Genomic DNA, 21,859 nt, shown 5'->3' on the forward strand with positions numbered 1-21,859 from the left:
TCACAGAGGACAAGGGGGCACTCTTTACGTCTAGAGGAAATTTAATCTCCAAACACGGAAAGGTTTCTTCACAGTAAGAGCTATGAAAATGTGGAATAGTCTCCCTCAAGAGTTGGTTCTGGCCAGCTCAGTGGATTGCTTTAAAAAAGGCCTTTATTTTTTCTTGGATACACAGAATATAACTGGATACTAACATTTATAGGTAAAGTTGATTCACGGAATATCCGATTGCCTCTCGGGGGATCAGGAAGGAATGTTTTTCCCTGCAGGAGCAAATTGGATCATGCTTTTCTGGGTTTTTTGCCTTCCTCTAGATCAGCAATGGGCAAACTACGGCCCGCGGGCTGTATACGGCCCGGCGGACCTTTTAATCCGGCCCGCGGATGTGGCTGTCAGGATGTGTGTAGGCGGGGCAGCGTGACGAACGTGAGGGGAGCTAGGCTCCTCTCACAGTCCGCCCTGAAGACCGGAACGGCGCGGGAACACGGCGAGAGGAACGCGCGGAGCAAAGGTAAGTGAATTGACACAGGGGGGACTTGGCTTACTACTTGGGGGGGAATAGTACTGTGGGGGATGAATTACTATATGGGGGATGAATTACGATGGGGGATGAATTACAATATGGGGAATGAATTACTATAGGGGGGATGAATTACTATATGGGGGATGAATTACTATATGGGGGATTAATTACTATGCTTACTATGGGGGAATATTACTATACTTACTATGGATGACACATACACATCATTCATCTACTCTTGGTCTGGCCCCCGGGTCCAATATATGAACCCATTCCGGCCCTCAAGTCAAAAGTTTGCCCACCCCTGCTCTAGATCAACTGTGGGTGTAGGATTATAACTTTTTTTTTTTTTTATATGGTTGAACTGGATGGACTTTTGTCTTTTTTTTGGCCATACTAACTATGTAACTCAGCATCTTTCCAAATACCTTTTCTGTTTATTTGGTGCAATTTAATTTTTTTATACACATGCTTACCTAGGTATCACATTATATTAATATTATAGTATCACATTATCACAAATATTATAGTACTTTTATGGTAACAAGGGGCATTACATAGGCAGTCTAATATCTAATCAGGACTTGAAGGAATGCAAACGTAATCAAAAAATTATTATTGCACAAGTGCAGTGTGCAATACATAGGCAAAGCATACAAAATAGAATACAGTTTTATACAGAATTTACAAATTTCCTTTGCACACCCCCTGCCGACCCATGCTGTAATTTGACACAGCACGAGTTTGACAGCTGATTAGAGCCAGTGATTTTTCAAAACACAGAAATCTGTGTACAGGGAACAGCCATATAGTAAAGTAAAAGCAGCACATATTACATACATTACACATTGTTAGGCACACAATTAACCCTTTGCCTCTAGATGTTAACCCCTTCCCAGCCAGTGTCATTAGTACAGTGACAGGGTATAGTATAATCATTGATCACTGTATTAGTGTCACTATTGATAATAAAATTAAAAGTGCAGCGCAACATAATCAAATTTACTCAAAAACACCATCTAAACTCAATTGGTGCAAAAAATATTATAACCAAAGTCTAAAATATGGACGTCCAATTGAATCTCCATAACACACATATACATCCGCTCGTGACTTAAATGTGTTCACTTCTTCCTTACATAATCAGTGTACCTCCACCACACCAGGTGATAAACCTGTTCACCTCCAATATATCATTTAGAGCTCATCCCATTCAAAATAAAGCAACCCTTCTGATCCCCAAATCCACTTCTTATCCAGGTGATAGCCCTCTTCTCTTGCTTGGGCACTACTGGATTGGGTGGCTGGATACGATTTCTGAAATTCTACAGTTGTAAATGTTTGTATGTGGACAGTCAGCCTTGGTAATGTCAACTCAGCTTGAACAAAGTAAAGGCTAATCTGCCATGATGCTGTGCATTCATTCCCTGGCCCACCTTTCTTCTGAGAAGGTGCAGTGTTGGGTTGGGACGCCGATGCAAACTTTGCGAGAATCCTTTAATCTATATTAAATTGTTTCCTGCTTCAAGAAAAGTATATACACCGCAATACAGTGGCTCAGCTTTTAGCATATCTGCCTTACAGCACTGGGGACCCAGTTTTTATCTCAGTCAGAACATGTGGTTTGCATGTTCTCCCTCCAGGTACTTCAGTTTCTTTTGACACTCCAAATGGGGGGGGGAGGGTTTCCCCCCCCGAAACCCAGTGGCTGTTTTGTGAAGCATTCAAGTGGAATTCAAAATTCAATCTAACTTAAAACTGCTCCCACTTCTGACACATATACCAACTACCCTGTAAAAGGAAGGTGCGTACACTTGCTTATTCTCAGGGCGCTTTGGTCCGGTCATGTGATCTCCTCTGCAAGCATCTTCAGGGGAGAGGCGAGAGCGCTGACAACGGATGGAATGCCTGGGTGTTGACATCACCCAAAAGCTTACTATGAGGCATCTGTTGTCAGCTGACCTTCATCTCCCCTGAAACCGACCACAAGGAAGGCAATCATGTGACCAGACCACTCTGAAAATAGGTAAGTATAAGCATGTTCCTTCTCCAGGGTAGTTAGTATAGGTGTTAGAAGGGAGTGGGAGAAGTTTTAAGTTTAGTTCTAGCCTGGAATCCCACTTTAAAGTGGTTTTAATCTGGCCATAGATGGATTGAAAGTTGGCCGGTTCAGCAGGAACCGGACAAATTTTGATCCATGTATGGGGGCAAGCTGGTTGTACTGAAGCTGTCTTTTTTTTTTTTTTCCCTTTGATCACTGCTGGTGACTACAGCAGCTGGCAGTGATCACTGTACTCTGACAGCTGGGAAACCTCTGGCTGTCGGAATACAAACACTTTGTTTGGATTGCCCCAAAAACATGAATGTGTTGATGGTGGAATCATGCAATTTTTTTTCCTCCAACCACGGGTTGCTTAGTGAATGGTCTATTTTATACTCCTTTATGAATTTGCTCTGGCACTTGTTTTAAGCTGCTGAGTCACATTCTTGAGTATTGGAAGGTAGCCCTTGTTGCATGTGAACCTGCTAACCAAAACCAGTGAGCTCTTTAAATGATTGTCTTTTACCTTTCACTACTCTACTGATCTAAATTAATGAGTCCTGGCGTGTCTTGGATGTATCCCTTCAAACCTTCAATGTTTAGTATGTTTTCAAAAAACGCACAAAAATCTAACAGAAGTCTATGGGAACCTTGGGTAATCTGCACGAAAACTGGGTACACTGTGCTGCATTTTAAAACAGCCCTTAGCCCCCCCCCCCCGTCACATGAAAGCCAATTATGAAATTGTGCGACTTAGGCTCCATGTACACGGGACGTTTGGAAAACTCTTCTGAACGATGAAAACTGACTGCTGGAAAACGTAGGTTAAAAAATGTCTGTTGAGCCACGTATGCATGCGCATTTATGAGCGTTTGCGTTTAGAGGGGTTTTTTTTTTTTAAGATAACCTCAGGTGACCTTCCAAAATGCCCAGAATGCACTGAAAAACAGTAAAAATTAACTTTCAGACATTTTAAAAGAAATAGAGCGAGCCGAAGCAGAGAGAGCAGTATGTGTTGAGATGACCTGTCTTTTCTGGTTGTATTCACTATGGATCCTATCATGAGCATAATGCGGCACGTTCTACCATTTTTTTTCCTTCACACAAAACCTGGAACTGACTGCACTGGTGTACCTGGTCCATTTGAATACATGGAAAACACTTTGCATGCATGATGATGAAAAAAGGCTCTGGACAGCATCTGGATATGGAACAGTTAAACAACGCTTACAAAAGCGGTTATCCGCGTTTATACGCATTTACAAGCGTTTGAAACGCTGATAAAATCTATTCCTGAATGCAAGTTTGGTGCGTTCAAAAAAACGACTGTAAACTCAACTGCCTGTAAACCACTGTAAATGACTGTGTATATGGACACATAGGAAAACATTAGGGAGAGTTCAGGGGCTGCTGAAAAAAACACAGAAAAGCTCCTGAACGTCAGTTTATCAGCTGCAGTGTACATGAGCTCTTACAATGAAGTTGCACGATTTCAAAATCGGTTGACCTAACAATTCCAGTTGCGATTTGCAAGACATCTGACACAGATGTCTATGCAAATCGCACCAAAAGTAGTGCACGTACTACTTTTGAAATCGGTGCTGCTCTCACCAAGCCGGAACCGCACCGATATGATCACTAATAGCGGACAATAGGGTGCAACTTTGCATATAATTTGGAAGTCGCATGGCATGCAAATTGCATGCCAAATTGCAACCGATGTGACCGCGGTGTAAATGTGAAAAGGAATGTACAGCACAGAAAAAGTAACATAGTGTGAAAGAAGTAAATCCAGCCATTTAACTACTAGACTCAAGTCTAAATGTTTTTTTCCTTTTACTGGCCTGAGTAACGCTTAGATAAAGAAAACTGAAAAATATACAGTTTGCAGGGCTCTTGGGGGCCACTCTATAAATGGCTGATCAGTTTTAGTAAATGATGCTACATTGTATATCATTGTCAGTGTCCTTTATGTCCTCACAATACATTACCAAGGCTGACTTTTATGGCACTCCTCTAACCTTTGTACAGCGTTCTGTAAAGCAAATTCACCATCTTTCCTTTTATAAGATTGAAGCCTAACATACTGTTCTGGTTCTTTTGACTGTAGTTTTTTATTATTTTTTTGGCTAGACTTGTTCTGTGAGGATTGTGCAGAAAACATAGAAATGTAGTTTGACCTTCACTGCTGTAGTAGGCAAAAACCTTCAGCAATAACCTTCATTTGTTAAAGCTAAACTCTGGGCTGGAACAAAAAATACTCTTGTAGTGGGTCCCCCTGCACTACAAACGGTAAATGTTTTAGGAGGTAAAGACTTTTTTTTTACCTTTTTCCTCACTACGGCAGGCTCCAGCGATATCCAGCAGGGCTATTAGCCCCGCATTGTATGTGAAGGGGGTGATCCATTGTACATCTGAAGCCATGAGTGGCTTAGAGAGGAGTCCAGCAGCAAGCCAGTCACACAGATAGCATTAGCCTGCTGGAGTGCCGAATAGGGTAAGTACAGTATGTCTCCATGTTCCGGTACCCCTAGACATGCTGAGCATTTACCCCTAGCAGCCTAGGGAGGGGGTGTACCCAGGTGCCTACTCCAAGGATATTTTGTGTTCAAAGTTCCGGCTCTCCAATAACATTTTTTTTTTCAGGTTGTGGCATTGTAAGTATTGTGAACATTGCTGTGGGAACACAATTGATGTGGTATTGAGCCATGAAGAGACTGCCTCAGGCCCTGTCATTACTTGTCCAATTCAGAAGAAATGATAAATATTATGCCTTGTTCGTACATGAATTTGGATAGCTGTCCTCGCCTGCTGAGATCCTGTCCTTACTTGTCAAACATAACCCAAACACTTCTTGTTTTGCCTAAATGTCCTGGCGGTGGTGGAGCCGCCAGCAATAACACCATCCCCATTTGCATCAGCCTTGAATATTCCGAGGATTGCTTACAAGGAAGCACACTGTTTGAGTCCAGCTGAATGTTTGGTGTTGAGTCCTGCGATTCATTGCCAGCTTTGTCTATCTTCCTCCTTTTTTATGTATACAATGTATCAAATACAATAGCACCATGAAATGCATCTTTGACCTCTGTGCTTAACTACCTTAAATGTAAATCTGGCAGCAGGTGGTGGATATAGACAGGTATGACATTCACTGTCACAAAAAAAAAATGCAACTCTCGTAAATTAAAACAATACAGAGTGAATGTAATCACTCATCTAAATGAAGAAGAAATGTTTCTGTGTATAGTTTTATATATGTATATGGCAGCAGCAGCCGTGTTTGCTGTACACACAGCCTGAGTTTTATTTCATAGTGATTGTGATATGACAGTGTGGTCCATTTCCTATACTGTAATTGTGTAGGTCATTCAATAAAGAGAGTTCTGAAATGGTTTACACCACCTTGCTGGCCAGATGTGCCTGAGTATCTGGTTCTCTAGGATGTAGTGCCTTAGCAAAGTGATTGGGGTGCTGATGGCAATACAGCACAACTATAATAAGGACACGTATTTTTGTGCACTGCACTGATGGATGGAGCCTAAGGCTGGCCATACATTATCCAATTTTCTTGGGAATTTTGCTTTAGATTTACCAAAAACCATATAATAGGAGGTCAAACTAACAACACTTTTAATTGTATCCAATTAGGCGGGCCCTTGCACTACATAGTTGAAGGTAAATCTAAAAGACATTGGGCAGAAAATTGTATAGTGTATGGCTAGCCTAAGTCACGCTGGCAATAATGCCGATGTCAATACCTCACTAGTAGAAGGATCACCAAAGTAAAATTCCACTTTACTTACTTCATCCCTGGAATTAATCTCGATTCCCAGCTAAGGAGTGACGAGGTTACATCATAGAAGGTGAGTGGACAGAAGGTGCCAGTGACAGACTCTCTTATGTGACGTGGCCCTTAGGCTTCCAAATGATGAACTTGTAATCCTTTCAATGATCACTGTCATTACAGAAGTAGTTGTCACAGTGACATTACCTTTCGGATTACTGCATATTTGCGTCTTTGTCCTGGGATAGTTGTGTGTCAGCATTAAAGTACTGTATAACTAAAAGCAGAACATTTTTTTTCTTTTTGTTTTAGAATGGAGGTGGATTAAAATATTTTTTTTTATTTTTATGCCTGTCCCCCCATTTTGAAGATTCACCCTCTCTTTTTTTTTTTTTTTTGTTTTGGTGAATTCATAGTGCAGAATTTAAACAGGATCTCTCAGCTATGAAAAGCATGGGGTAGAGAGCTGAAGGTAAATCTCTGAGGAGAGCTCTGAGAGCTGATTGGAGGGAAGGAACACCCCCCCCTTCACAAAGCATGCAGGAACAAGAGTTGAGGCTGTCAATTACATGCTGTGCCCTCCCCTGTCACCATTTTTCTCTTGGTGTCAGGATAACTTGTCAGAAATGACTTGTTCTTATAACAGAGGAAGGAGGCAGTGAACAGATATCACACTTAGTGCTCTGGATTGAAAAAAGCACACGCTATAGAGGGATATGCTTTGTTTCATGTCTGTGGTTTACATTTACTTTAGGTTGTATTTTAAAGTGAAGCTGCAGTCTCCCCCCAAAAAAATTAAGTCAGCAGCTACAAATACTGTAGCTTCTGACTTTTAATATACGTACACTTACCTGTCCAATGGATCCAGCAATGTCCTCACCCGAGCCTATTCTTCAGTCGGCTTCGGGTTCAGGAGCCAGCATCTTGGATAAGGGAAGCCAGCAGCTAACCCTTTTGGTTTCACAGCTGGTTTCCTACTGCACATGTGTGAGCCAATCTGCTCCCACAGTCCCACAGTCTTCTGGGCTCTGTATGTGTCCCAGAAGGCTGCAGGGGGGGGGGGGGGCTGAAAGATTATTGTGGCAATCTTACCTGGAAGTGGGAGCTGGGCACTTATCAAAACCAGGTACCCCCCCCCCTTCTTATAAAAGTGCCAAATGTGGCAGTGGAGGGGACAGGATGCAAACTTGCGGAACTTCCCCTTTTGGGTGAAGTTCCGCATTAAGTATTCTGTCGCTCGGAGAACAGAGCAGGTGTAATGTGCAATGTGTAGTGTCCTATGGCGACCATTCTAATTGCATATCTTACTGAATTGGACTTTAGTAAAATGAAGTCTGGTTATGAGAGTCACCTTTCTCAAGTCTTGGCCCTATAAAGACAGTGTGCCCAAGAGCTGATCTCATATACCATATACTGTATTTGGAGTATTTTGTACTATTTTACCACATCTTTCTCATAACACCCATTTGTTTCTGATGAAATATCTATTGCATATTGGAATTGATGATGTTGGATTCATTCAGAAAAAGTCTTCATTAGGAAGGCATCAAAAAGTCTGGTCACCAAGCTCTATGGCTGTTATGAGAGGCTTTCCCTCTTTGTTTCAGACTCCTGGGCAGAGTTCAGTTCTGTGAATGCTGATAAAATAGTGAGGACTAAGAATAGGTCAGAAAGAAGAATCCTTACAAAAAAAAAAAAAAAGGTGAAAAACTTTTTTTTTTTAAATCTTGTGGAGACTTTTGCCAAGTCTATGTATACCAGTGTATCCAGGTGTTTTGGTACAGGCACCCATGTACTGGAGTCCTAGTAAATTGTCTGACAACTAGGTGATTAGTTTGTGTAACGCTTTACCAGTGTACTTGTTCATGTGTGCAAAAGTTGGATAGAGAGAGTTTATGGGAAGTGGCAAAACAATCACTGGGAATACTAATATGTATGGCTTATGGTTTTATTCATTACCTTTATACCATATTGTTAGAAGAAATTTATTTTACATGTCTCAGTAAGGCCCCATTCACACCTGAGCGTTTTGTAGCTTGAAGCTCAATTAAAAAATTAATATTACTCTATGGAGATGGTTCACATCTCCACTCCAAATTGCTTGATGCAGAACGCCTGAAGCTCAAAAAAGTTTTGGAGCTAATTTTGTAGCTCAAATTGGGTAGATTTGCACATTTTTGTGTGCGTTTTTATTCCCATGGAAAATATTAGAAACGCGCAATTGGCGCGTTTTTGTGCGCTTTTGCACGTTTTGCAAAATTTTCTGCTCAAATGAAAAAATGTTTTCAAAAACCGTAATATATGAATAAACAAATGTAAAATAAATACACATATAAGTAAATCATGATAAATAAATCATAAATAGTAATTAACCCCTAACCTTAAAATAAATGAATTAATAATAAACACCTGAACAAAAAATACATTATTATTAATAAATTATTGGTATTAATATTTTATTACTTTTTTAGGTTATAGGAGTTAAGGTTATGGGTTAATTATTAATTTATTATTACAAGTATTGATTATTTTTATGTGTGTATTTATTATTATTATTGTATTTTTTTGTTTGGGTTTAGGTTAACCTCCCTGGAGGTATTCCTGAGTGTAGCTCGGGGTAAAATTTCAGCACCACAAGCGGTAACCCCGAGCTACACTCGGGATTACTCTGCAGCGTTGCTCCGGGATCCCTTCTGCACTTACCTTGTCCTTCGCTCCTGTGATGTCCCCCTACAGCGTCTCAGCCCATGTCCTCCGGCTGATGCCGGCATCCGTCTTCCAGGTTCCATTCCCTGTGATGTCAGGATGTACGAGGACGGAACTGGTGGGAAATTTAAAATGTCAAAAAGTGACATTCACTAAATACACTAAAATCACATAGTAAAATCACATACTGTATCAAACCATTTCACATACATATTGTCCCGAGTGCTTTGTCCTGTGCCCTGCCTGCATTTTTACTGTTCTTTCTACCTGGAAACTGAGAAATGTCCATGGTGTCCAAAAAGCGTCCCTTTAGGTCAAAAGCGGTTTTAGATCAGCTAGAGAACAGTGATAGTAAATTAGAACCACTTGCAGAATTGAGTGATAATGATTCGTGGGGACATTTGTCATCAGACACTGAAAACGATTTTGTGACTTTGCTCAGTGATGTGCGAACTTGGCGCTCTATTTCAAATTTCAGTGTTTTTGCTTTGATTATATTATAGAATTAAATGTATTATTATTATATTTTTTTTAATGATTAATTATAATTTATGATTTTGTGTTTCAAATTTTAACATACCCGGTGTGGGTACAATTGTTTCAAAGAAAACAGTAAGTAATGCACTCATCCACCATGGCCTGTATGCACACTCACCATGCAAGACTTCATTGCTGAAGAAAAAGCATGTTGAAGCTCGTTTAAAGTTTGCTGCACAACATGTAGACAAGCCTGTGAAATAGAGAGAATATAGTCTGGTCAGCTGAGACCAAAATTGAACTCTTTGGATGCCATAATACACACCATGTTTGGAGGTCAACTGGCATTTCACATCACCCCAAAAACACCATACCAACAGTGAAGTTTGGAGGTGGGAACATCATGGTGTGGGGCTGTTTTTCAGCATACGGTACTGGCAAATGTCATTTCATTCAAGGAAGGATGAATGGAAAAATGTACCAAGACATTCTTGATAAAAATCTGCTGCCATCTACCAGGATGATGAAGATGAAACGACATGTCAGGTGGACATGTCAGCAAGCCAAGGAAGATCGCAATTGGTTTCAAAGAAAGAAAATAAAGCTGCTTGCTAGAATGGCCCAGCCAATTCTCTGACTTGAATTCAATAGAAAATCTATGGAAAGAACTAAAGATCAGAGTTCATAGAAGAGGTCCATGGAACCTTCAAGAGTTGAAGACTATGTGGAAGAATGGGCCAAAATCACACCTGAGCAATGCATGTGACTAGTTTCTCCATACAGGAGGCATCTTGAAGCTGTCATTACCTACAAAGGATTTTGTATGAAGTATTAAATACATTTCAGTTAGCGTGATCAATACGGTTTCCCTGTGTCATTCCATTTTATTACATATAACTTAATTTCTGAACTTATTTGTTTTAGTTTTTGTATTTATGGATTACATGAGTTGTTACCGACTTGGTGAAAATTTCATGTCAGTTGCACTTTTAGAAATCTATTTACTGAGAAAAATGGTGACGTGTTCAATACTTATTCTACCCGCTGTATATTGTGGTTGTTCTTACCTTGCTGCGTCATGCCAATCCACTGCAGGCTATGCTTCAGAATGGTCAAATAATTGTACAATTCAAAAGATCAGCCAAATCCTGAGTGCTGGTAGGCACTTGGTGTTTTAGGTTCTTAAGCTGGTCATAGATGGATTGAAATTTGGCTGGATCAGCAAGGACCAGCTGAATTCTGGTCTTTCTAGTCCTGTTCGTGAGAAGTTGATCAAAAATACATCTTTTCACAAACAAGCTTGTCGCAAAATTTGTGTTCAGAGTTGCAGCCAGTTAGCTGCAGCTCTGATCAGTGTTTTTTTTGTTTTTTTTTTTGTGTTTTTTTTTTTTTTTATGTATTCTGACAGTGGAGGAGTCCAGCTGGCCGATCGAAAAAAACTGATCCAGCTATGACCTGGCTCATGGGTTGTTCTGCTTACTGTGGAGTTGCAGGTTATTCCTATTTCTTAGTCAATAGAAAGCAATGTGGCTTGAACAAGCAGATTAATATATAGTAACAAACTCCTGATTACATGCCAGTAACAGCAGCACCATCACAATGGAGTTGGGAGCTGCATTGATGTTTTATATGGCTGTTCATTACATTTATTACACCAAGAGGTTTAGTGTATTTTGACTAACAGAAAACCACAGAAAATGGTAGTTTGCCAGAAAAGCTTTATTCAATCTTTTCTGAAGCATACGTCTTTCTGGAGCTTTGATGTGGTAATAGTCAGATTTTCCCAAAGGTTTTATTGTACTGTCATGTTTGCAGAGGTATTTACAGTCAGATATTTCATTGTGTAATTGGTTTACAATGGTTTAGCTGGTCTTCAAACTTCTAATGCAAGGATGTTGTCTGATTTTGCCTTAAAAAGAAGAAAGTTGAGGAGTGCTTAGCACATCAGGCAGTTGAGAAATTAGTGCAGCTGACAAAAGAACAGCAGCAGCAGGTGTCTGCAAATGCTAGCTCACACCAAGGGGTGTATTTATACAAAATGTGCCTAACTGTTTGCATTGAAATAGCATGTAAATTCAATCTTTGTGAATGGGGCAAAATCTAGTTTATATATTTTGCAATTCAAATGTGTGAATTTGGAAAATACTGTATTAGGGCCACTAGATGGTGCTGACTATCATTGGAAACAAGTATGCCCCATCTAGTGGCCATAATGAACGTTTGATTTTGCACACAATGCATTTACATGCAGTTTTTTCGGTGGACAATTAACTATGCAAATGTTTTTGTTTTTTTTTATAAATACATTCCCTAAGTGACGAGAGTTTCAAACATTCTCTTTTAAAATCTAAAACCACCCAAAACTTTATACTGAAGCTAATAGGAAAAGTATTGATCATTTTGATAAATTACATGTGTTCAACAAAAGTTGTGGCAGAATTGTTCGTTACCAACAGATTTTTTTCAATAAAGCAAATAATAGTGCTATAGTATTCAATGGAACCAATCAAAATGTAGGCTGCTTATGTAACGTTGACCATGCATGGAGCAATGTTATCACATTTCAATAAAATTGGGAGAAAAAAGGACAATATAAACAGTGCACTGCGTCATTACAACACAAAAGCAGCTTCCTTCATGACACATGCCAGCAGCTACATGTGAATGATCCCTTAAAGTGATTATAAAGGCTTAAATTAAAAAAAAAAAGTCTATACTTACTTGCTGTGTGCAGTGGTTTTGCACAGAGCAGCCCGGATCCTCCTCTTCTCGGGTCCCCCCCAGCTCCTGGCATTTCCCTCCTGTCGGGTTCCCCCACAGCAAGCAGCTTGCCATGGGGGCACCTGCTGCTCTGTGTGTCCATTCTCACACGGAGCCGTGGCTCGCCCCCCCCCTCTTCTCATTGGCTCACTGGTTGTGATTGACAGCAGCCGAAGCCAACGGCTGTCGGCATCGAGCGAATGGCATCGCTGTGTCGAGAGGGAGCCTAGGTAAGTATGGGGGGGGATGCTGCACAGAGAAGGTTTTTTACCTTGCAGGAAGGTAAAAAACCTTGAGCCTTTAGAACCACTTTAAAGTGTCAGCAAACCGTAATGATGAACTTCTCTTATTTGCTCTCTTGTGGTCTGTTAAATATTATCAATCTGTTTGTGCAAGAAATACCCATTGATCCTGCCACAAATCCAGTGCTGTCCCGAGTCTTCTGCCTGTGTTATCTCAAAAAATGTTAACCCAGCCGAGATAACATCTGTGGACTCCCCACTTCTCTTGTTATAGAGAAGACCATTGTGGAGAGGAGCGGTGTGCTAGTCCTAGCATACTGCCTGGGGTTTGATGTCAACACTGCACTTCTGGCACTGAGAGAACATGTTCACCCCAGAGCAAGATGTTTGTTACTGGCAAGATCAACAGCTGAAAATAAAGCAAATAAAATTGAAAAAAGCAAAAAGTTAGATACACTGTATGGCCTTATGCACACTCAATGTTTGGCCTCAGCGCATGAGACTCCGGCGTATAGGTGAAGGCAGAAGCTACAGACGCATCATCCAGCTCTGCTGATGCCAACCTGTATACGTCTGAGAGGCTGATGACAGCTGCTGCGGCTAAACGTTGCACCAAGCACTACTAATGTTTAATGCGGTGTGTGCCCAGGGAAGAATGCCCGGAATGAAAACTGCTTGTGTTATGGACATTCATCCCTGAGCACATACGGCTCTAAACCTTGGTTCAGCATTCAGTAGACCTTTATAGGCTGGCCGAAGTTGGGCTGGATGGTACATCTGTGCCTTCATCCACCTGTACACCAGAGTCTCAGGTATCGGGGCTAACCACCCAGTGTGCATGGAGCCGGAAAGTGTAAGGCTTTTTCTAGGTGTGGGATTAAAATGGTTTTAAAGCAATGGGATGGCTTTTATATAATGCTAAAGAGTGTTTGATTTGTAGAATCTATTGTTGATCATGATGTCCATTTTGGTTTTGTAAGATGCGGTTAAGACTTAAAATATGAAAATCGATACATTTCCATTCATTTCCACGTCTCCTCATTGCACTGTATGTGTTTGGTGGCTTAGGTGAGGTTTTGGGAGTGTTTGTGTGAACACTGTGTAACATACTACAAGTCCAAACCCTTCAGAGCAATAAATACTGAGTTGGTTTGTTTTGGATGATGTCATTCAGTTATGTCAATCGCATATTGTTTGCATTGGTGGATTAAAATAACACGATGAAAAGTGATGTCTTAGATTGCTCTATGGCTGCAGACTCCTTGAAAGTCCACGAAGGATTGCCGGCTAGATATTCCTTCTAGAAAGAGTAATTCTGTAATCATTGGATGTACAGACTGTAGTAATTATTTATTACATGGACTGGATGGACTTTTGTCTTTTTTTCAGCCAGTCTAACTATGTAACTTGTATAGTGTAGAGCACAGGTGTCAAACTGGTGGCCCTCCAGCTGTTGCCAAACTACAAGTCCCATGAGGCATTGCAAGATTGACAGTTACAAGCATGACTCCCAATCGAAGTTCCCTATCTCACATTCATACACATACTAGGGTCACTTTGGAGAGAATCCAGATAGCCTACCAGCATGTGTGGAAGAACTCCGGAGAACCTGATGATCACGGTGCTGCTAGGCAGAAGTGCTAACCACTAAGCCACTGGTAACCATTTACATTTCTGTTCCTCTGGTCATTGAAACATTAGTCCTTTGGTCACTAGGGGGTAATGCCTTATTCGGATCAGATTGGTTAGATTTCTTCGGCTTTCTTATAACTATTGGAGTAACATTTTTTGACATGCAGTAACATAACCAATCAGAAGTTGTCTTATACAGCTTGATTTGTTAGGATTTCTCATACATGCTGCTATGGGTCACTGCACAAGACATTGAAGTATAATGTGACATGGACCCAGTGTTTATGCAAAACGTTTTGTGCAGCTTTTGTTGTTTTTCAGGTGGACTTAGCTGTATCTGCCATACAACTAATTATGTAAAACGGTTCATATAACTACAGTATGTGTTCTGTGAAACTGCATGCATATTTATTCCATGGGAATGGAGTCGAAATCTAGTGTTACTCTCCAGGTTGAATGTGATTCTTCATACAGAATAGAGTGAATCTGGAAAATACTGCATTATGGCCACTAGATGGAGATGGTGATCATAGGAAATAAATGTTTATATAATTGTCAGCTCCATTATGTAGCCATACTTCAATATTTTCCTGAATCACTGTATTTTTAATGGATGTGTAACATTTAACCTGGAGAAAAAAAAATTGTCTAACATTTAAACAAATGTACCGTATTTGCCGGGCGTATAAGACGATTTTTTAACCCATGAAAATCTTCTGAAAAGTCGGGGGTCATCTTATATGCCGATATATGGCGAGCCGGTGTCAGGGCGGCACTTTTTCGAGGGGCGGCACGGTGGCGGAAGGGACACTAAGTACAGGGGCGGGCAGGGGGCTGCTGTACCTTACCTGGCTCCGGTCCCACGACGATCCGGTCCAGGAAGCGCGGCTGCTCCTTCTTTCAGTTCGGCCGCTCGGTGGTCGTGCGGCCGCTCGGCTCCGCCTCCTCACCGGTGATTGGGCGCCAGCACTGGAAAGGCACACAGGCGACCAATCACCGACGAGGAGGCGGAGCCGAGCGGCCCTGCAAAAATCGAGTGAGGGAGCGGCCAGTAAGTGTGCAGCAGCACCATGCTGTGACACTCTTGGCACTATTCCTCTCCCCCACTGACACTAACCATGGGGCACTGTTCCTCCCCCACTGACACCAACGATGGGGCACTGTTCCTCCCCCACTGACACCAACGATGGGGCACTGTTCCTCCCCCACTGACACCAACGATGGGGCACTGTTCCTCCCCCACTGACACCAACGATGGGGCACTGTTCCTCCCCCACTGACACCAACGATGGGGCACTGTTCCTCCCCCACTGACACCAACGATGGGGCACTGTTCCTCCCCCACTGACACCAACGATGGGGCACTGTTCCTCCCCCACTGACACCAACGATGGGGCACTGTTCCTCCCCCACTGACACCAACGATGGGGCACTGTTCCTCCCCCACTGACACCAACGATGGGGCACTGTTCCTCCCCCACTGACACCAACGATGGGGCACTGTTCCTCCCCCACTGACACCAACAATGGGGCACTGTTCCTCCCCCACTGACACCAACGATGGGGCACTGTTCCTCCCCCACTGACACCAACGATGGGGCACTGTTCCTCCCCCACTGACACCAACGATGGGGCACTGTTCCTCCCCCACTGACACCAACGATGGGGCACTGTTCCTCCCCCACTGACACCAACGATGGGGCACTATTCCTCCCCCCACTGACACCAACGATGAGGCACTATTCCTCCCCCCACTGACACCAACGATGAGGCACTATTCCTCCTCCACACTGACACCAACGGTGGGGCACTATTCCTACTCCCCACTGACACCAAAGATGGGGCGCTATTCTCCCCACTGATACCAACGATGGGGCGCTATTCCTCCCACTGATACCAACGATGGGGCGCTATTCCTCCCACTGATACCAACGATGGGGCGCTATTCCTCCCACTGATACCAACGATGGGGCGCTATTCCTCCCACTGATACCAACGATGGGGCGCTATTCCTCCCACTGATACCAACGATGGGGCGCTATTCCTCCCACTGATACCAACGATGGGGCGCTATTCCTCCCACTGATACCAACGATGGGGCGCTATTCCTCCCACTGATACCAATGATGGGGCGCTATTCCTCCCACTGATACCAATGATGGGGCGCTATTCCTCCCACTGACACCAATGATGGGGCACTATTCCTCCCACTGACACCAATGATGAGGCACTACTCCTCCCATTGACACCAATGATGGGGCACTATTCCTCCCACTGACTAATGATGCGGCACTATTTCATCCACTGACACCAATGATGGGGCACTATGCCTCCCACTGACACCAATGATGGGGCACTATTCCTCCCACTGACACCAATGATGGGGCACTATTCCTCCCACTGACACCAATGATGGGGCACTATTCCTCCCACTGATACCAATGATGAGGCACTACTCCTCCCACTGACACCAATGATGGGGCACTATTCCTCCCACTGACACTAATGATGAGGCACCATCATTGGTGTCAGTGGATGAAATAGTGCCCCATCATTGGTGTCAGTGGGAGGAGTAGTGCCTCATCATTGGTATCAGTGGGAGGAATAGTGCCCCATCATTGGTGTCAGTGGGAGGAATAGTGCCCCATCATTGGTGTCAGAGCAAGGAATCGTGCCCCATCATTGGTGTCAGTGGGAGGAATAGCACCCCATCATTGGAATACCATACTGAAATAGCATACCATATTGAAATCAAATCTGATGTTTTTTCATTTTTATTTGGTGTGCGTTGGAAGAGGGGTAGTCTTATAGGGCGAGTATAGCTCAAACCCTATATTTTAACAGGAAAAGTAGGGGGTCGTCTTAAACGCCCAGTCGTCTTATACGCCGGAAAATACGGTACCTGCAGTTTCACAGAGCTCTGAATTTATTTTTTATAATTATGCCTTATTGTGTCCTGCGCTATAGGCTTAGAGAAAATGTAATGATCTGTGAGTTCTCTGAATGAAGATATTTATAATACAATAATTTCCATGAAATGCCTACTATGGGTAGCTGGCTATATTTTATATCTGTGATGCATGTATTCCATTATTTTCTATATAAGAAAGAGCAGGCAAGACTGTTAATGCCTTGTGTTACTGACTGGTTTACCCAAATACACAGGTAAATTACATTAGATCCAGGACTGTATTGTGAGTTCCTATTTGAAACAAAACCAGCTGAATAATAGCCTGGACTGTTCTGATCGTATTCTGAAGCTAAGCCCTTGTATAACAGCCAATAATTTGATACATGTGAGAATATCTGCATGTGTTTTAGAACACTGAGCTGTGTTTACATATTGGGGATTGAGCACAATAGCCGACTCCTGTTTTTCAGTCTGCTGTCATCCTTGTATGCAAAAGTGATATCACAGTAAGATTTAAAGTTGCACTTTGGACTGGAACACAAACATACATACCCTTCAAATGGGCCCCCCTGCACTCCAAGGGTTAACTGTTTTTTTTCTGGGGGGTAGAGAAGTCTGTATTACAGTACTTGCCCTATTCGTTCCAGCTGGCTCCAGCACTCTCCTCTTCTCCCCATAGCTCCAGCCTGTGGGCAGTCCCTTGACGTCATCACGTACAATACAGGGCCATTAATCCTGCATTGTATATGGGGGGACAAGCATGTCGTTGCTGGGAGCACCTTAAAGACGAGGCTACAGCAACTTGGTCGCACAGATAGAAGGAGCCTGCTGGAGGGTGCAATAAGATGAGCACCTTTCCTCATTCCAACACTCCTAGACATAACAGGTGGTTAACCCTTGCAGTGTAGGGGGCCCCACTGCAAGAGAATGTTTTTGTTTCAGCCTGGAGTGTGAATGCATATTCAATAAAATGTAATGGATTTTAATGAGCCTAGTTTACAACATTGTGGAACTTTCATGTGAGACTGAAGGGCTCGTTTAGACCAAATGCAGCCAAACACTGTCTGGACTGGGACACACATGAATGTACCTCAAATGTCTGTAAATGCAACTCAGTAGAAAGAAGAAAAATCTCTTAATAATGCCAAAATAACCACCATAAAAGTGTTACAAAAGCATGTAAATATGCATGAGGAACTGTACACTAAAGAAAAGGATTGGGGTATAAAAGAGCCCTAATAAAAGCACAGCATGCTGCATTTTTTGCACACATAAACTTCTACAACACATTGCAATCCCCATGTAAATGCAATTTAGTAAAAAAAAATAAATAAAAATCATTGATGACAAAAAACGCACTGCAGACACACCACAAATGCATGTAAATGTGGAATTGCACACTAAACGCAGGGACTGCGATGTAAATGAGCCCTCAGTGATAAGCAGACTCATAAAAATCTCTATTGCCAGGTTGAAATCTAGAATTACCATCCTTGTTATACGATGTGACGGCTCGAGTGCATTATGGTTGTGTGACCGTTTGTCAGGACACTTTACTGTCTGGTCAGGAATAATGCCACTAATACATTTTACTGAATGGCAGCACTGACATCTGTCAGTTGAGGTTTCACATGCCTAGCACTGGAAACGTTTACAGCTGATGTTGTAGAACAGGAATATCTGGATGAGCATTGACTAAAAGACAAACGGCTTAGTAAATACATAAACGTTTCCATGCCTTATATCCGCAGTTGATGACTGCTGTTTGCTTCCTGCGCACTCAGACTCGGTCTCCAGGGAGGCTCAGCTTTCTATTTGGATTGTATGTTTATTATATAATGATGTACCACTTGTATGTATTGCTGTGTACTGTGTGTTTCTCAGCTCCTGTTTGTGTTTCTCTCATGCGCCAGGATCTCAGTGGGGGTTGTTACAGAACACAACGTATATAATACATTGAGTTCCAGTATAAACAACCATGCATACCATGCAAATATTTAAATGCCGAGAGCATGTTTTGTTTATGATTTGACTTACTTGATGCTACATGAATATAGTTTAGAGTGTGGTGTAATAATATCAAATGAAAACTACTATCAACACTCAAGCACCATGTTATTAAGTAAAAAATAATTAAAAGTTTCTGATATGTAGAGTTAGGAACCAAATGCACTATCCTGGTAATACACTGTGCAGACATTCATGCATTGGGGTGCAATCTTCATCCATTTAATGCATTATAGTGTACCACAATTTTTTTCCTCACTGTAAAAATGCAATAAATGGCAACATTTTATTTTTTTGCATAAAGGAATGTTACAGCGCATTTATTTTGAATGGACTGCCTAACAACTTGACTTGTAATTAGGCTCATCAGTGGTAGTATTCAATATTGTGCAGGTCATGTGCACGATGACCTGTAAAATATTACTCATGAAGTTTTCAGTAAAACTGGAAAACCTTTTTAAAAATAAAGTTTGTCTTCTGAAATGGGGGACTCCAGTGCCCCTTTCACACATATGCAGGTGTAACAGTGTGCATGTGTTTGTGCACATTACATTTATCCTTGTGCACAAAAATCACACAAGAGAAGTGCATTACTTTTTTCTTTCTTTTTTTTTTTTGTGTGTGTTCTACACCAAAACGTATGGTACCTTGGCGCCATGTGCTTTGGCGCACAATTTCCCGCACTTTAGCAAGGTGGGTTGCAGTGCCATTAAGAATTGATGGCACTGCCACATGCCTGCAAAAGGGATGCATGTGAAATGCGAACCTAGCCTAAGAGGGGAAGATTACATCATATTTGTTGTGATTTATGCAGTTGATCATCATTGCAATATCTACAGGACAAAGACTCTGCATGCTTTCTTTTGTAGTAATTAAAACTGTTTAGTTCCAGGCTGACCTTTAACATCAAAATGTATTTCTTTTGCAGGAAAAATATTTGTTCCTAAACAAAAGCCCAAAGATTTCCATACAGAGGAGACGTTATCACTTGATCCGGAGCTGGAAGAGGCATTGAGCAGTGCCACAGACACAGAACTGTGTGACCTTGCAGGTTAGCATTTAATAGACAAACTGGCTCATAAATAGTTAATACATCTAAACTAGACTGGACTGTTTGTTAAATGCATCTACACTGAATGAATGTGATTGCATTAGACTGCTTTTTAAAACACTTCATAAAATTTCAAGGTCTGCCTTGCTGAATACCCCCACTTCCTCAAGGTGCCCGTTACATTGTTGCCACCTTCCAGGAAACCTGAGTGCTCAAAATCCCAAGGTCGGTACTGTAAAAAAAAAAAAATAAATAAATTGGGTTTGCTCAGAGTGGGGCTTTAATTACATTAAACTGATTGTAAACCTCCGATATGACATATGAACAAAGCACATCCCTCTATAGTACCTCTTTGTTCCACTGCCATCAGCATGAATTGCTTCTGACAAGCTTTCCTGGCACCCAAGAGAAAAATGGTGACAGGGGAAGGGACCTCCAGCAGATTGACAGCCTCAGCTCTGTTCCTGTGAGATGTGTGGAGGGGGGGTGTCTCTTCACTCCAATCAGCTCTCAGACCTCCCCTCACTGAGCTCTGCAGTGTGTAATTTCAGCTTGCCACACCCTGTTTTCTGAACTCTCAGATAAGCTTTATAAATTTAACACTGTGAGGTAGAGAAGAGAAGATTGCAGATAGACAAATACAACTTATTTAAGAGGGTTTGTTTAATCTCTGAGTATCATCTGAGGCCAGTCACCTCACTGGGTATATGTAAGGGTTTACAACCACTTTAAGGTAAAATACGTGCAGCAACACATGTATTTTAATATGACATTTAAAAAATGATTGTTTTGTACAGGCCCAAAAATGTTATGAATAGAGTAAGCATTGATAACATGTGAATAAGACAGTTCATTTATGGAAAATTCATAATGTGGATTCTTAATACATATTTGTTTATATATTTTTAGCAATCCTTGGAATGCACAATCTGCTGCCAAATAACGCCAGCAATGGTTATGATAGTCAAGGATTTCCAAGTAAGTAGTAAAGCTTTGTGTATATTTACTGATTTGTAAACATTTGCAACTAAAGATAGGCTTGGTTGTTAAGAGATCATTCATTTTAGAAAATTGTCTAATGATCATTGCAACATGTATGCTGTATACTTGGCAGGCACCAAAGTGCTATTCTTATTTTAGACTGCATTCACACTATAGCAGTGCCTGAATGCGTTTATGAAATGCACAAAAAACACACGCCATCTTTGCAGTGCCATTAATTATTAATGACACCCCAAATTTGGCAAGCAGACGTGTTTTTTGCTTGATCAATGCTCAAAACCATGCAGTTAAATGTGCAAAGCACAAAAGGGTGCATTGCCTCACGTAGAGCAGCCCACTGAAATGATTGAGCTGCCCTATGTGAATAGTGTATGAACAAAAAATTACATGCATGTGAATGGTACCTGACACCTGCGTCATAGCGTGAATGGAGCCTTAGGGAAACAATAACTGAATCAGTCTGGCCAATACACTCATCCGGGTTCTGGGAGCAGGATATATTCTGAGCTTTGTTCATTGCCAGATAACTCTACAGTTAGTGTTACAAGTCTATTGTAATAGCTTCCTATGCCAAACCGTAACATTTGTATGGCCCTACTGATGTGAAAACCTATCCACATTTGTTCAACTAAAAATAGGAAGGGAAAGTGAACTAGTTAACCGCCTTCCAGCTGTCTTATAGCAGAAATACTGCTACAGGGCAGCAGGGCTGCGCAAAATCGC

The 21,859-nt window shown here is 41.8% G+C and overlaps 1 protein-coding gene across 4 annotated transcripts in view; it reads left to right on the plus strand.

The window, feature by feature from the left end:
• Positions 1-21,859, plus strand: part of LOC149429014 (tropomodulin-3-like) — a 100,163-nt gene that overhangs the window by 56,853 nt on the left and 21,451 nt on the right. For 3 of the 4 annotated variants that reach the window (XM_089666827.1, XM_089666829.1, XM_089666828.1), the window contains exons 4-5: positions 20,012-20,134; positions 21,044-21,112. In XM_089666827.1, coding sequence (XP_089522953.1) covers positions 20,012-20,134; positions 21,044-21,112 — 192 coding nt within the window. Of the gene's footprint in view, positions 1-20,009; positions 20,135-21,043; positions 21,113-21,859 lie in introns of all 4 variants that reach the window. The other variant, XM_089666830.1, reaches the window with a different exon arrangement.

The sequence above is a fragment of the Staurois parvus genome, unplaced genomic scaffold, assembly GCF_062004578.1.
Source record: "Staurois parvus isolate SC_StPar_1 unplaced genomic scaffold, SC_StPar_1.0 ptg002864l, whole genome shotgun sequence".
Taxonomy (NCBI): domain Eukaryota; kingdom Metazoa; phylum Chordata; class Amphibia; order Anura; family Ranidae; genus Staurois; species Staurois parvus.